The 14,291-nt window shown below is 38.0% G+C and overlaps 1 protein-coding gene across 1 annotated transcript in view; it reads left to right on the forward strand.

The window, feature by feature from the left end:
- The window catches only part of emilin1b (elastin microfibril interfacer 1b), a 59,141-nt gene that overhangs the window by 32,617 nt on the left and 12,233 nt on the right, over positions 1–14,291 (forward strand). Inside the window, exons 4-9 of the mRNA XM_030130849.1 lie at positions 1,981–2,209; positions 4,147–4,305; positions 4,514–5,515; positions 11,021–11,360; positions 12,561–12,812; positions 13,454–13,702. Of these exons, the coding sequence (XP_029986709.1) occupies positions 1,981–2,209; positions 4,147–4,305; positions 4,514–5,515; positions 11,021–11,360; positions 12,561–12,812; positions 13,454–13,702 (2,231 nt within the window). The remainder of the gene's footprint in view (positions 1–1,980; positions 2,210–4,146; positions 4,306–4,513; positions 5,516–11,020; positions 11,361–12,560; positions 12,813–13,453; positions 13,703–14,291) is intronic.

A 14,291-nucleotide genomic window follows, 5' to 3' on the forward strand; every position in this document is an offset into this window, starting at 1 on the left:
TGTTACCTTAGAATGAACTGTTCTCCTGCCATGTCTCTAGACCTGACACCTTCTCTGGTCCCCTTTACAGCAGGTTGCATCCAGCATTAAAAGGGAGTACCGCCAACCAAGGTTCTAATAGTTTGGGATTTTTCATTATAGTTTAGTTTTATTTAGTTTTGACTGTTTTTTCTCTAATTCAGTTCGTTTTAATTAGTTTTTAGAGCAGGTTTGCTAGTTTTTATTAGTTTTCGTTATTCTCTAAATGCTTAGTTTTAGTTTTTTTTTAATTTTTTTTAAATATCTTTTCTCTTCTTCTCTGTCGTCGTAGTCAAATAAATCCCAGACAGGACTCTGCTGCTTTCTCCCAACTTTAGTCTCCATGTTTCCAGGTAGAGTGGGGACCAGAAGATGACTAAACGACAAGAAGTGACGGACTGTTATATATCATATGGTGCCACTAGCTAAAATTGCTTGAGGGAAATAAATCGATTTTATATCAATCCGACATTGACAAAGATGAAAATGAAGGGAATTTTATCCAGAATTTTTGTACGTTTTGTAAACACACAATACAGTTTTAGTTAGTTATAGTTTTTTTTTCTTTTAATTATAGTTTTTATTTATTTCAGTTAACGAAAATGTTTTTACAATTCTAGTTTTAGTCACTTCGTTAGTTTTCGTTAACGATAATAGCCTTGCTGCCAACTATTGGTTGATATTATTCTCTTAAGTAAAAAGCCCAGAACTGATAAAATCAAAACTGCCTCTATCAAGGGCCTTTCATTTGTTTGCGTTTTAACACCAACAAAGGCAAGGGTGAGATGAGGGATGGTCCACTGGTTGGAATCTGCAACTTCATTACTAAATGTCATTAAATATTACAAACTGAACCTTTCGTGGATGTAAATTATTTTGTGAATACATTTAACCCATAAAGACCCAAAAGGCAGCTGACAACCAAAAGCATCTACAGATCTAAAATGTTTAATACCTGTTGATCCATTATTCCTATCAATCCATGTAAATAAAATAAAGTAATAAAGTAAAATGCAGTTTGTCATCTTTTCATGGTCATCAGATATGACCCATTTGGACGTTCAGAGGCTCTGTAGTGAATGTGGAAACACCGTCATCTTCTACAACACCGATTCACCAGCAAAACCCTTGGAATTTGATAAATGACGGTGGATGGAGAAGCTTGTTTTTACATTCAGTTATTGATATTGCTGAAAAAGTCACTTTTTCTTCAGTTTTCTCTGTTTTCGATATAATAAAACTCAACTCTAATCTGAGTTTTTATGAACATGTATACGATCAGTAAATTATATAGAGGAAAATACCCAATTTTCACTGAAAAACCATAAAATGCAGAGGACCATATTATAATAAATGGTGGTAAATCACTTAAGAAAAGTTAAATATAGAAAAAAAAATATGTTGGAACTGCCACATAAGTAGCACTGGGTCTTTATGGGTTAAATTGTTTGTTTAACATCTAAATGGGGCTATCAGGATGTATTGTATGTTTCATTGTTCATTGTTTGTAAAAAGTTTGCCTATCAATGGATGTTTCCATGTGACAGTTGAGTATTTGCAGCAGACTATAATAATAATAATAATAATAATAATAATAATAAATGTGTACTATATTTATATAGTCTTATAGTCTTTGCTCTTTTTTCTGCTCCCATACCAGTTACTAGGTAATGTAAGTGTGAACGTCACAAAGGATCATAAAGTTATGGAGTATGAATCTGTAGTGTCGGTGTTTGTGAAGTTTGATATTGTCTGTGAATGTCATCAAGGTGGGGACGGTGTCTGAGAAGACTCAGAATGAACAGAAAAGCACGTTTATAATCAGGAGTCACAAACAGTTGCTGATCTAATCCACCCTGTTCCTCTGGTCGCTCCTCTGTGGCTGTAGACGTTTCATGTGTTTCTGTAAGCTGTTACATGTTTACCAGTTCTCTGTTTTCAGTCTAGTACTCATTCTCTTCCAGGGCGAGCTGACAGTGAGAGGGTGAGGCAGCTGGAGGAGAAGATCCAGACCCTGACCAAGAACCTGCAGGACCTGCAGTCCACCATAATCAACATAAACAAACCAGGCTTTGGTGGCAGTGGCGGTGCCTCAGGAGGAAGAAACCCGGCTGATGCAGCTCAGCCAGAGATTAAAGAGACCATCCACAGCATCCAGACCAAACTGGACCAGCTGGACAACCGCACACAGGTGAGTCCACCTGTCCTCTGTGGAAACCAGCTCCAGAAGTTCCCTCCTTGAAACAATCAGATCAAGACCAACTTCAGTCAGATGAGCTGATGGGACACTACTTACCAAATCTCTCTATTCTTAAATGTACATTTTCCCTAGTTTGTATGGGCTGTAACTCACCTTTCATCAAGAAGCACAGTGTTACCATCAGCTGTTTCTCCAGTGGAATCCTGTCTCTAATGTCACAGTAGTGTGTTATCTGCTTATGTGGTCATAAGGCGACACAAACTCCTTGAAATGAATGATTTTACTCTGGATATAAACAGGAGTTGCTCTCAGAGCTCTCTCTTTCCACTTTCATCAATACTAGAAACAAAACTGTAGTCACTGTCTCACTGTCAATATCCTCATTCATATTTTCAGATGCTATGAATAGTATCTATCTAGAAAAAAAATAACCAGGTACTTTGAAAGGAGATGACAAATTGATACACTGCTTTTGTAATTGTATTGGTGTGAACTGGCAGGTTTTAGGAAGGATCAAAAGTTGAGGTTAACTACTTTAGGGGAATTCAGAGCCTGCATTTTACCATCCCATACACAGCACCAAGAAGTAGCATTAGCATTAGCACATTAGGAGCAGTGAGCTGCCATTGACGACACTCAGGGACCGACTCCAGATCTTCATCAGTACTTCGGTCAAGGGCACTGACAGAGTTAACCTGTTTAAACCTGTTTTTTGGCTTTTACTTTACAAATAGTGGCTAGTTTTTATCTTGTGTCACTGTGAATCTTTGGTCTGATGGGGGCTTTACTGTAATCCTGATGATGAATTACTATGAAAGAGCAAAAATTATATAATTTTTGCTCTTAACCCTCTGGTATCCTTTCCAGCAAGGCCCTTACTAAGCACCAAGTGTGCCTTTTTGGCACACTTGTAGAATAATGTCAAAAAAATTTCATACAGTTTGTTTTTAATTCTTTTACACTTTTTTCTATTTCATCAACTTGAGCCATAAATAAAAATACCAAATACTCAATAACTGTCACATGTTTTAACCCTTTAAATGCCATGTTTGTAATGTAAACAAACCATTCTTTTGGATGAAAAAAAAACACAAAAAATTATTTTTTGTCAATATGCTACATAAAAAGTGGATCACACATTATTTGATTTTTTCATCCTGGCATATGTCAATGATTAACTCCAACATTGGTTAATTTGCATTATTATTTTTGGCACTAAGTTAAGTGTTCACAAATACTAGTATCTGTCACCAAGTGTGCCAAAAAGGCACACCTATAAATCAAACTATTAAATATTATATATTGGTTTATTTTTCTGCTCTAATTTGATTTTATTTGTGTGAATCAAGGTCGGCCCTGATCATACAGAACAAATGGAAGAAATAGTGTGTTTTATGCACACTTGGCAGACAGATGCTAGTCTTGTAATTTTCTTTTGTTTACAATGTGCAAATTTTAGTTGGTGGCCAGAATTTTAAAGATCCTGCACAAATGAACAACTTTTGAATTCTAAAATTATTTACATTGTGAAAAATATTATGAAGTTTTTAAACACGAAGTGCAAAGTGTGCCTAAAAGGCACACCCGGATTCCGGAGGGTTAATTAATATATGTTGAGTTTTATATTTGGGCACCTAGCATCCTCAATATTTTCCCCAAACATTTTGATGTAGTAAAGTTTGTAGTAGACATTAAAGTCAGCCCTAAACTTGAAGAACTGATGGAGAGAAATGTAGAACCTGAAGTTGCACATATGTTTTGGACATAGATAAAATGGACAAGAGAGCTTTTTAACACCTTGTCCTTATTTTCGTCGCTTTTTACAATTTTGTTTATACCTTAGACACAGTCCAATGTATTGAGACCTAGAAATATTTTTTATAATATACCATCTGTAAATAAAACTGGTGCTTTTTGTCTTCCATCAGGCTCATGATAAAACCTTGGTGAGCATCAACAACCACTTGGTGAACGGAAAAGGTAACGAACTGGACGGGGGTCTGACGGGAGGGGGACTGAACACTTTGAAGGAGGAGATCCTGAGGGAGCTGGAGAGGAGAGTGTCACTGTCCTGTTCCTCTTGTCAGGTAGAACTGGACCTCACACACTTGAATGATAATCCAGAATAACAGTATGGCATCCATTCCAAAGACAGATACATTTACTACATAATGCGGCTCAACGCACCTTTTAACACAACTATCCTCTTATGATATCAGACCTTAAGCTGATCCACATTGTAAGTAGAAGATAAACATGTTTAATAAATGTCAAACTCTGACATGTTCTGTCCAGGCCGGTGTGGAGGATCTGCGCAGACAGCAGCAGGAGGATCAAGAAAGGATCCGTGGTCTGGAAAAACAGCTGAGCGCTATGGACGTCCGCTATCGGCAGAGTCTGGACAGCCTGCGGAGGGAGGTGGTGCGGTCACAGGGCTGCTGCGACACCATCAGGGACCTCCAAAACCGCATCACAGACGCCGAACGCAAGATCAGCTCAGCCTCGGAGAATGTTGATAATCTACAAAACCGCCTGGACAAGGAGCTCAGTGGACAAGAAGGAGGCAACAACTACGGCGGGTCCACAGGAGGAGGTCAAGGAGGTTTTGGTGGAGGTCAAGGAGGTTTTGGTGGAGGATTTGGAGGCGGTGGTAGGGATCAACCTGTGACGGAGGATAGACTGGACCGTCGATTAAAGGACCTTGAGCGACGAGTCAACAACACTGTGCAGAGGACTGAAGAGAGCTGCTCGTACCTGGAGAACGACCTGAAGGACTACTTCCACAGAGAACTGGGGGACCTGAGATCTGTGTTCCTGGACCGGTTCGATGACCAGGCCTTCAGGATCGCTGATGTGGAGTTGGATGTGGGGCTGGTGAAGGACAGGGTGAACAACCAAGACAAAAGGCTGTCAAAGGTTGAAAACACTACCTCCATCCTGAGCCACAGGCTGGATGAGTGTGGCTGTGGAGGAGGACGAACAGGAGGAGGAGGAGGAGGAGGCACAGGAACAGGAGGAGGAAGAATAACAGGGACAGGAGGAGGAGGCAGAGGAGGAGCAGGAGGACGAGGAGACGGTGGGTTCGGCGGAGACGGAGGAGGACGGTGGGGAACGGGAGGAGGAGGAGGAGGAGGAAGTACAGGAGGAGGAGGAGGATTACCTGGGACGGGAGGAGGAAGAGATAACACAACACAAAAGTCTCTGGAGTGGAGAGTGGTCGCCAATGAGGACCAGATCCGACACTTTAACACTCAACTCAAAGATCTGTCGGTGTCTGGAGACTCTCTGTACGACAAAGTAAGACAGAGTTTCATATCCTGACTGAAATACTAACCCCACTTCTGCTCCTGTCAAATAAGGGTTCATTCACAGTTAAGACACACATAAAGTTTATTCAGTGGTGGAAGGTATTTAAGTGCGTTTCCTCCAGTAAGTACCATACATAAACACATTTCTTAGGTGTTTTTGTTGATTTATGCTACATTTTAGAGGCAAAGACTATACTTGATACTGCACTAGACTCATGTGGCACCTTTAGAGTTCAGGAAGAATAGAATAGAATAGAATAGAATAGAATAGAATAGAATAGAATAGAATAGAATAGAATAGAATAAGCTTTACTGTCATTGCAAAATACCATTGTGCAGACGCAACGAAATTTGGTTTTATGTTCTGTAAGGTGCTCAAAATAAATACATACATTTGATTATAAAAACAAAACAATCAAGAATAAAGAATGTAAATATAAAGATGGTCAAGTAAAAAAGACACAGACACACAAAAGTAAGTCCAGTATCAAAATTTGCAGAATGTACAGGTGAGATATTTACATACACTTTGGCTAAATGCATTTAGCTTAGTTATTATATATATATATATATATATATATACATACTTCCCCTTTAGGTTCACTTAGTCCAAGTTTAGCCACCAGTAGTGACCCATCTACTGGTTTGGGGCACATTTTAAACACGTTGGACATGATTTAATGATGTAGTTTAAGTTGTGTTTTAGCCCCATACTAAACAGATACACAGAGGATCCTCCCTCTTAACTCCTGATACTTGCATTTTGATGTCAACCCTTCTGTTATAAACCTTAGCAGCAACTTCCACTAACATTTAGGGATAATATTTATTAGATCATATTCTCAGATAGTCAAAAATTGACACACTTTGTTAATATTTGGTAGCGTTGCTTTAAAATTGTGTAACTTCATTCAGACTCTTGGGATTGCTTCCTACAACACTCTGCAGGAATGTTGGCCCAATCCTTCTGGCAGAACTTGTGACACTGAGTCAGCCCAAAAATGTTCTGTTGGATCAAGGTCAGGGCTTTGTGATATCACTCCAAATAGTGTTGGTCGATCTGACCAAAAGATCAACACGGGGAATCATGATTAACGACTTGAATCACAGTTTCCCCCTGTTTTCCCTTAGGTTTATGAACAGCTTAAGCAGTGATGTGATGTTTTGTTGTTTTTTGACTGAAACCACTTCATTTTCACTAATATTTCTCACCAATATTTTTGCAATATTTACAATTTAGCCTGTAAAAGAAACACAAAAAATGTTCTCCTTTATAAAGTTACCTCTATGTCCTGCCGTAACAACTCAATGGCAGTTCATGGCTGTTTAAAGTTGTGCTGTAGCTGTTCTTATTTCGTCTATGGCAGGAAAACAAAGGTCTGCAGGATAAAGACAATGAACCAAACCATTTTAGTGCTAACAGACTCAATAAGAATCTCTATGAACAGACAATTACACTCACTAGTTTAGCAACGTTAATGCACACTTAAATATAGTACATGCTGTAAGTATTTGAATGAATATTAGCTGGGTAGTGAAGTGCTGACAGTTGAGTTGTGTTTTTTTTTTTTCAACTATTGAATTTTCACACTTGTAGAACACATTCAACAGATAATGCAAACATCACATGTTCTACAAGTGCACACTTAGACTGCATATCATCCTTTACCCAAATTTAAGTTGGATATCTTGATTAAAGTAAACAAAAATATGTGTTATATTCACACTAGGGATGTAACGATATGAAAATTTCATATCACGGTTATTGTGACCAAAATTATCACGGTTATCATTATTATTGTGGTATTGTTGAAATTGCGCTCAAAATGTTCAAAAAGTACTAATACACTCACTGAAAGAATTAAACCAAGTTGTATTTTGGAAAAAAAAAAACAAAAAACAAATAAAATAATAGGCACAATGTACTTTCTGTTTGCAGAAACATTCAAATATTAACATGTAAACATCAAACGTACAAATGCGCATTAAAGATTGCACCTTATGGCCATTGTTTGACCGTTTTCCATATCAAGTTTAAATTGTTTTAGTTTCTATTCATGTATAGATAGACATTGCAAACTGGCATGCGCACCTGGAATGCTGCTGCTTCTCCAGGAAATGAACAGTATCGTGAGTTTTCAAAGTGCTGTAATCAAACATGGTTATCATGATAGTTAGTATTTAAACGGTAATACTAACCATCTAGGGCGACACGGTGGTGCAGTGGTTAGCACTCGTGCCTCACAGCAAGAAGGTCCTGGGTTCGATTCCAACACCAGTTGACGGGGGGTGGGACCTTTCTGTGTGGAGTTTGCATGTTCTCCCCGTGTCTGCGTGGGTTCTCTCCGGGTACTCTGGCTCCTCCCACCATCCAAAGACATGCACTAATAGGTTAATTGGTTCGTCTAAATTGCCCATAGGTGTGAATGTGAGAGTGATTGTTTGTCTCTGTATGTTCAGCCCTGAGATGAACTGGAGACTTGTCCAGGGTGTACCCCGCCTTCGCCCCTATGTAACTGGGATAGGCTCCAAGCGACTCCCGTGACCCTAGTGAGGATAAAGTGGGTTCAGAAAATGAATGAATGAATGAATACTAACCGTCTGGAATTTTACCGCGGTTTATCGTTATACCGGTAATCGTTACATCCCTAATTCACACATAAACCAATACCTAACATTCATAGGGCAAAAGACAGGAAAAGAAAAAAAAGGGAGGGGGTTCTTTCCTCATAATAGTGCTAACAATAATCCTATATCTTGCCACCAGGCTACAAATTGCTTTTAAAATAATCAATAAATGGCTGCCAAATTCTATAAAATTTGCTTTCTTGATTTTTAAATATTTTTGTAGAGTTGTGATTTGTTTCTTCATTTTTAGAACCTGTACCGTTCTACTGAAAAGATTACATCAGATGACAATTCAGATCATTTGCAGGATAAGATTGTCAAATAGCCTTCAGTGCTGCCCTAAAACAGTTACTTTATTGGCCTTAAACTGCGTTGCTACTAGAGACGGGGCATTTTAAGGATTTTCTGAAGTTGAATAATGAAAGTACCCTAAGTACCCTAAGTGATAACCCTAACCCAGCTCACAGTGATTTATCATGACATCTTTAACAAAATAATAATAATAAAAAAAACACTGACCAACCAAGGTAAACTACAAATATACCATGTATTTATTTATGTTTTTTAAATTCTTTTTATTGAAAGAATTTAGATTTTTACAAACATTGAAAAATCAGACAGATACACAAACTATACATCCAGATAGTGTGTGTAAAGAAAAAACAAACAAACCCATTTACAGCAGCTCATCATTGTCCTGGCATACAGGATTTCAAAGTAAAGAATCAATGTATAAATAAAAATAAATAAACACACAAAAACAGATTTCCTTCAGAACAGCTATACCAGTTATAAGCGTTTTGGTTTTTTTTTCCCAAACTTCAGACAGAGGCAGTAAATGAAATCTTCTCCCACCTTAAATATAAGAGAGTCAGTCCTTAAATGAAGATGTCTGGTGTGCGTAACATTTGGACTAATTAACTAATCGATTATTTGTGTGCAGACCTAGTTGGATCTACACTTCCATAGGATGATAGACTCGCTCAGTGATCCTTTTAGGCCCATGGTGATAGAACCATGGTGCTTGGTTCAAGTTTATCTATAGAATTCTCCTTCTTCATGATGCCGTCAGATTTTTTGTAAACAGCACCAATTCCTCTGCAGCAAAACAACCCCTCAACATGACGCTCCACCCCTGAGCTTCACAGTTGGAGCGGTTCTTTATGGGTTTACAAGCCTCACCCTTGTTCCTTCACATATACATACATTATGACCAGAGAATATTCCCCCAAGAGGTGCGAAGTCATGACATCATTTTCTAGAAGCTTCCAGGCTGTTTAAAGACACAATGAATTTGATGTCCGAAAACCTTCATCCCACAGATTGTGATAAAAAAAAAAAAAAAGATGAAATTAAAAATGATCTCCTTTTGTCCTGAAATTTCACATTATGTCTTGCCTTTTGTCTTTCATATATGTAAGTAAACTGGACACATTTTAGACCAGTTAAACAGTTCCACATCACTTTGTGCTCTTTGAAGATATTCTTTGCATTTTTCACCCTAAACTGAGGAAATTGTAGAGGAGTTAATTCTAGATAATGTGGTGATAATTATAGTTTATACAGAATCCACTGGATATGACTTTAAAATGTTGTTATCGTCATCAGTAAACAAGTTGGCAGTAGGGATGTAATGACCACGATAAACCGCGGTAAAATTGCCAACAGTTAGTATTACCGTTTAAATTCTAATTCTCATGATAACCGTGTTGGATTACTGCACTTTTCTGGAGAAAATGCCTATGTAAAGATCTGCTTTCATGTCAAATATTTGAGTACAGTTTTAATTCATTAAAATTTTAGTTGTATACACCTAATATTTGGAACCAATATTCACTTTTAAAGTCTTTGAAAAGGTTCGTTAAGCATATTTATGTTATTTATGCAAAAAATATATATATTTTTCAAATCGGATTTTATATATTTTTGTGTGTTTTTTGGCCTTTTATGTTTTTATAGTAGGTTAAAGTGAAAAAATAATAGATAGATGATTTAGATGAAGTTGTGCTGAAAAAAAGATCCCAAACATGGGTATAGTAAACATTTGTTTATATTGTCTATAAAGACAAAATCAAAAGGACTGAAAAACAGACAAAATAGGCTCAGACCACTAAGGGTTGATACTTGAATGTTTCTGCCGAGAGAAAGTGCATTGTGCCAATTATTTTATTTTATTTTATTTTTTTCAAAATACAACTTGGTTAAATTTTTTCAGTGTGTGTATTAGTACTTTTTGAACATTTTGAGCACAGTTTCAATAATACCATGATAATAATGTTAACCGTGATAATTTTGGTCGCAATAACCGTGATATGAAATGTTCATATGGTTACATCCCTAGTTGGCAGTGACACATTTTTTTTCAAAGACTTTTGTTGCCAAATTGAGTCAATTTGTGTCAATACCAAAACTTAACTTTTGACTGCTGTTATACATTAGTGAAAATAATCCAGCGATACAGTTCATGTTAGAGATAGACCAACTAATCAGCTGATCGCTGCCAATGTCTAATAAGAGAACTGGAAATACTGACTTTTACCGAAGTTAATCATTATCACTTTTTTAACTGTTTGTTGTTCAGTTCCATTTATTAATGAATTGCTTTAAGTTTGATGTTTAGTGATTAGGAATTATATATTTCTGTATTTATTATTTAGATTATCTGTTTAACAGTTACCCAAATCTTCAGTGAAGGGGTGGTATCGATTGGCCTTAAGAATCCACCACTGATCGACCTCTAATACATTTAATAGTGTCACAAGTGTCAGGACATTTTCCTGTTAATACGTCTGTACTGATTAGTTTTGTTTTTAATGTTTAATGTGATGATTGATGTAAATATTAACCACCTTAAATGATCCCTAAGGTCCTGGACCTGAGCCATGATGTCCGTAAGATCAAGGATCTGACCGGGGATCACGGTGAAAACTTCAACCGCATTGTGACTGAGGTGGAGATGCTGGGGCACGACTGCGAGGTGTGCGGGCGAGTGGAGGACGAGCTGCGCAAGATTAAGAACTTTTCCCAGGATGCACTGGGCCGCATGCAGAATCACATCAACCGAATCCAGAATAGACTGGACTCAGAGTCCCGACGGGACAGCTGCGACCAGATCTGCTTCCATCTGCAGGACCAGGTCCGGCTGCTCCGAGACGACGTCAGGAGGTGCGCCGGCCAATGTAAGATCAGCCCGGACACACCCACAGGTCAGCTCAGCCAATCACAGTCCACATCAACAGCAACGCTTCCAAAGTACCCAGAATATTTTTGGCCTCTTTAGATCACATGGTGCAGACAGATCTAGCAAAAGTAGTGGATAGAACCTTGTAGCTGGTACTTCTTGGTAGTGATGTCCTGATCTGGATTTTTTTTGCTTCCAATCTGATCCAGTTTTTTTTTAGAATTAGTTTTGTTGATACTGCCGTCATACCGACTTTTTTACAATGAAATTTAGATTTAAATGTGGAGTTATTATTTATAGGTTGTTATGCTATTGTTTTACTTGAGCTCACAGCTGAATGTGGAACCTGAACTAAAACATGTATGACACCTTTGACTCTTTATAACTTTAGTATAATTTTTGCATTTTCCAAATTCACTGTGGGCCAAATTAGAACCTTTGGGAGGCCGGTTTTGGCTCGTGGGCCGTATGTTTGCCACTGCTGGAACATATCTATGGACAGGTCCATCCAGGCATAATATGGGGGTGCGTTCCATGCCGTGCCATTCCGTTCTGTGCCATGCATTAGTGATGCGCGGGTCAGGTCAAATAATTCCACAAAAGCCCTGCAGGTTGCAAAAAACCCAACTCGCACATCGCTACTGCACGTACCTCATAATGAGTACATGCAGACCATAAAGTGAAAGTGAAACTTATAGATGCTTTACTAATTCCTCTAAGCCTCCCCCTGTTGTGCAGCTAATTTTCTTTTTCCCTACCTTTGGAAACTTTGGTTTGAAGGGGCAGGATGTTTGTTTTCCCATACCATTGATTATATGCCAACCTGGAAAATCATGGTGTGGTCAAATGAAGGGGAGCCAAGTTTTTGTGATGTTGAGGAGGATATTGTGGTATTTTCATGTATGAAGGACCAGCTACATTGACAAGTTACTATGTCATTGAAAGCTGTGAAAATTCAGTACATGGTAGCAAATGTGAATAAAGTAAAACCAGTACCAAAAGGGACATGGTAGGTGCTCAAAGCTACTCCCAGGGGCTAAAATGTCTTTAGACTGCTGACTGGTTTAAACACCCATGAAGATTAGGCTAATTACATCAACATTACATCCTGTGGTAGAAACAAGGCTAAACACTGTCATCTTTATAAATTTCTGATGAGAAATGTAAAATCATACATTAACTAGGTGTTTTTGAATGTTTCTTTAACAAACTGAACCTTCGACAGGTGGTGGATCTGGTGGCAGTGGTGTGGGCGGTGGTACCAGCGGTGGGACCACCAGTGGAGGGAGGCCAGGGTTAGATGCAGAGAAGCCCTTAGATGGCCACAGTGTGATCGGAGGATCCATCAACAACAACCAGCTGAAGACGCTGCAGGGTGAACTGTCAGAGGTCATCTTGACCTTCAGCTCCATCAACGACACTCTGAAGGGCCTTGAACACACGGTGCAGAAACATGGAAGCGTCATCACCGACCTGGGTGAGTCCAGCTCAGATCATCAACTCATAAATGTGTGTTCTCTGACTAAAGTTCACTCATCTTATTCATTTTTTGTAGATTAGATTAGATTCGATTTGGTTCGATTAAATTTGATTCGATTTGATTTGATTCAATTCGATTCAATTAGATTAGATTAGATTAGATTCGATTTGATTAAATTCAGTTCAGTTTGGTTAAATTCAATTCAATTTGATTTGATTCAGTGGAACAGTATTGATCCCTTGGGCAGAGCCTTCAGGAAATTGAGGTTCCAATAGCAACACAATACTGAATGTACAATATAAGAAATATTATAAGAAAATAGGAATACAGCAATTATAAAAAAAAAACAGCAATGAAATAACAGGCAGTTGCACATTGGAAAGTAATGGTAAAAACAACAAATCACAGATTAGGAATAATAATAAAATTTACAATAAAGTGATAACAGGAGTCGTAACAATAATAAAAGTAATAAATAAGTATGTCATAATAATAATAATAATAATAATAAGAAGAAGAAGAAGAAGACGAAGAAAATAAACAATAAAAAAAATAATTGACAACAACAGCAAACAAAAACATTACACTGGATACAATAAACTATATTGCACAACTTAAAAACGTGTGACTCCTCACAGGAAACACTAAGGATAAGATCATCTCAGAGCTGGACAAAATCCAGCAGGAGGTGACGGAGCACATTGAAGAGAGCCGGGACCGTTTGGACGGGGTGGACCGAGATGTTCGACGGTTTGAGAACACAATGCTGGTGGAGATGGGAGACTGTAAGAGGTCTGGGGATGGACTGGAGAAGAGGCTGTCCAAGCTGGAGGGCGTCTGTGGTCGGCTGGACGGCGTCTCCGACTCCATCCACAAGATCAAAGAAGGTATGAGATATTATAAGGTGCTTTCATTTTACTTTCCTTTCTGCATCAGCCATAGAGAGAAGACAAACTGTGGTGAGGTGGTAACATATAATGCATTCCCACATATTACTAATTTAGTACTGTGGTTTAAATAATTAGTGGCTGCAAGATAATTGTTTACACAGACGCCCAGAACATCAGACCAGCCTATGTCCCTGAAACAGGACGATCATGTCTCCTACTTTACAAATGGAAAAATATACATAGATGTGAACCTCTTAAATCTTAGACACAGGTTAGAGATTGAAAAATACAGTATCTTACATTAGAAAAGACAATTTCTTTGCTATTTTAATGAAGCTTTTCAGAAGTAAATCCAAAATTTGTCACAAAATTAGTTGTAAACTTTGTTTTCTCTCTGACAGATCTTTCAGTTCGATGTACACAGATTGTGTTTTAACCAAATGTATCCATAACGTCAAAGCAGGAAAAAAAAAAAAAAAAAAACATTTTATTTATAGGCGCCTTTCGTGGCACTCAAGGACACCGTACAGTAAAACAGTAAACAGGAGAGTATAAAACAAGCAATAAAACAGAATAAAAAATAAAA

Source organism: Sphaeramia orbicularis, chromosome 3 (assembly GCF_902148855.1).
Source record: "Sphaeramia orbicularis chromosome 3, fSphaOr1.1, whole genome shotgun sequence".
In the NCBI taxonomy this organism is placed as follows: Eukaryota; Metazoa; Chordata; class Actinopteri; order Kurtiformes; family Apogonidae; genus Sphaeramia; species Sphaeramia orbicularis.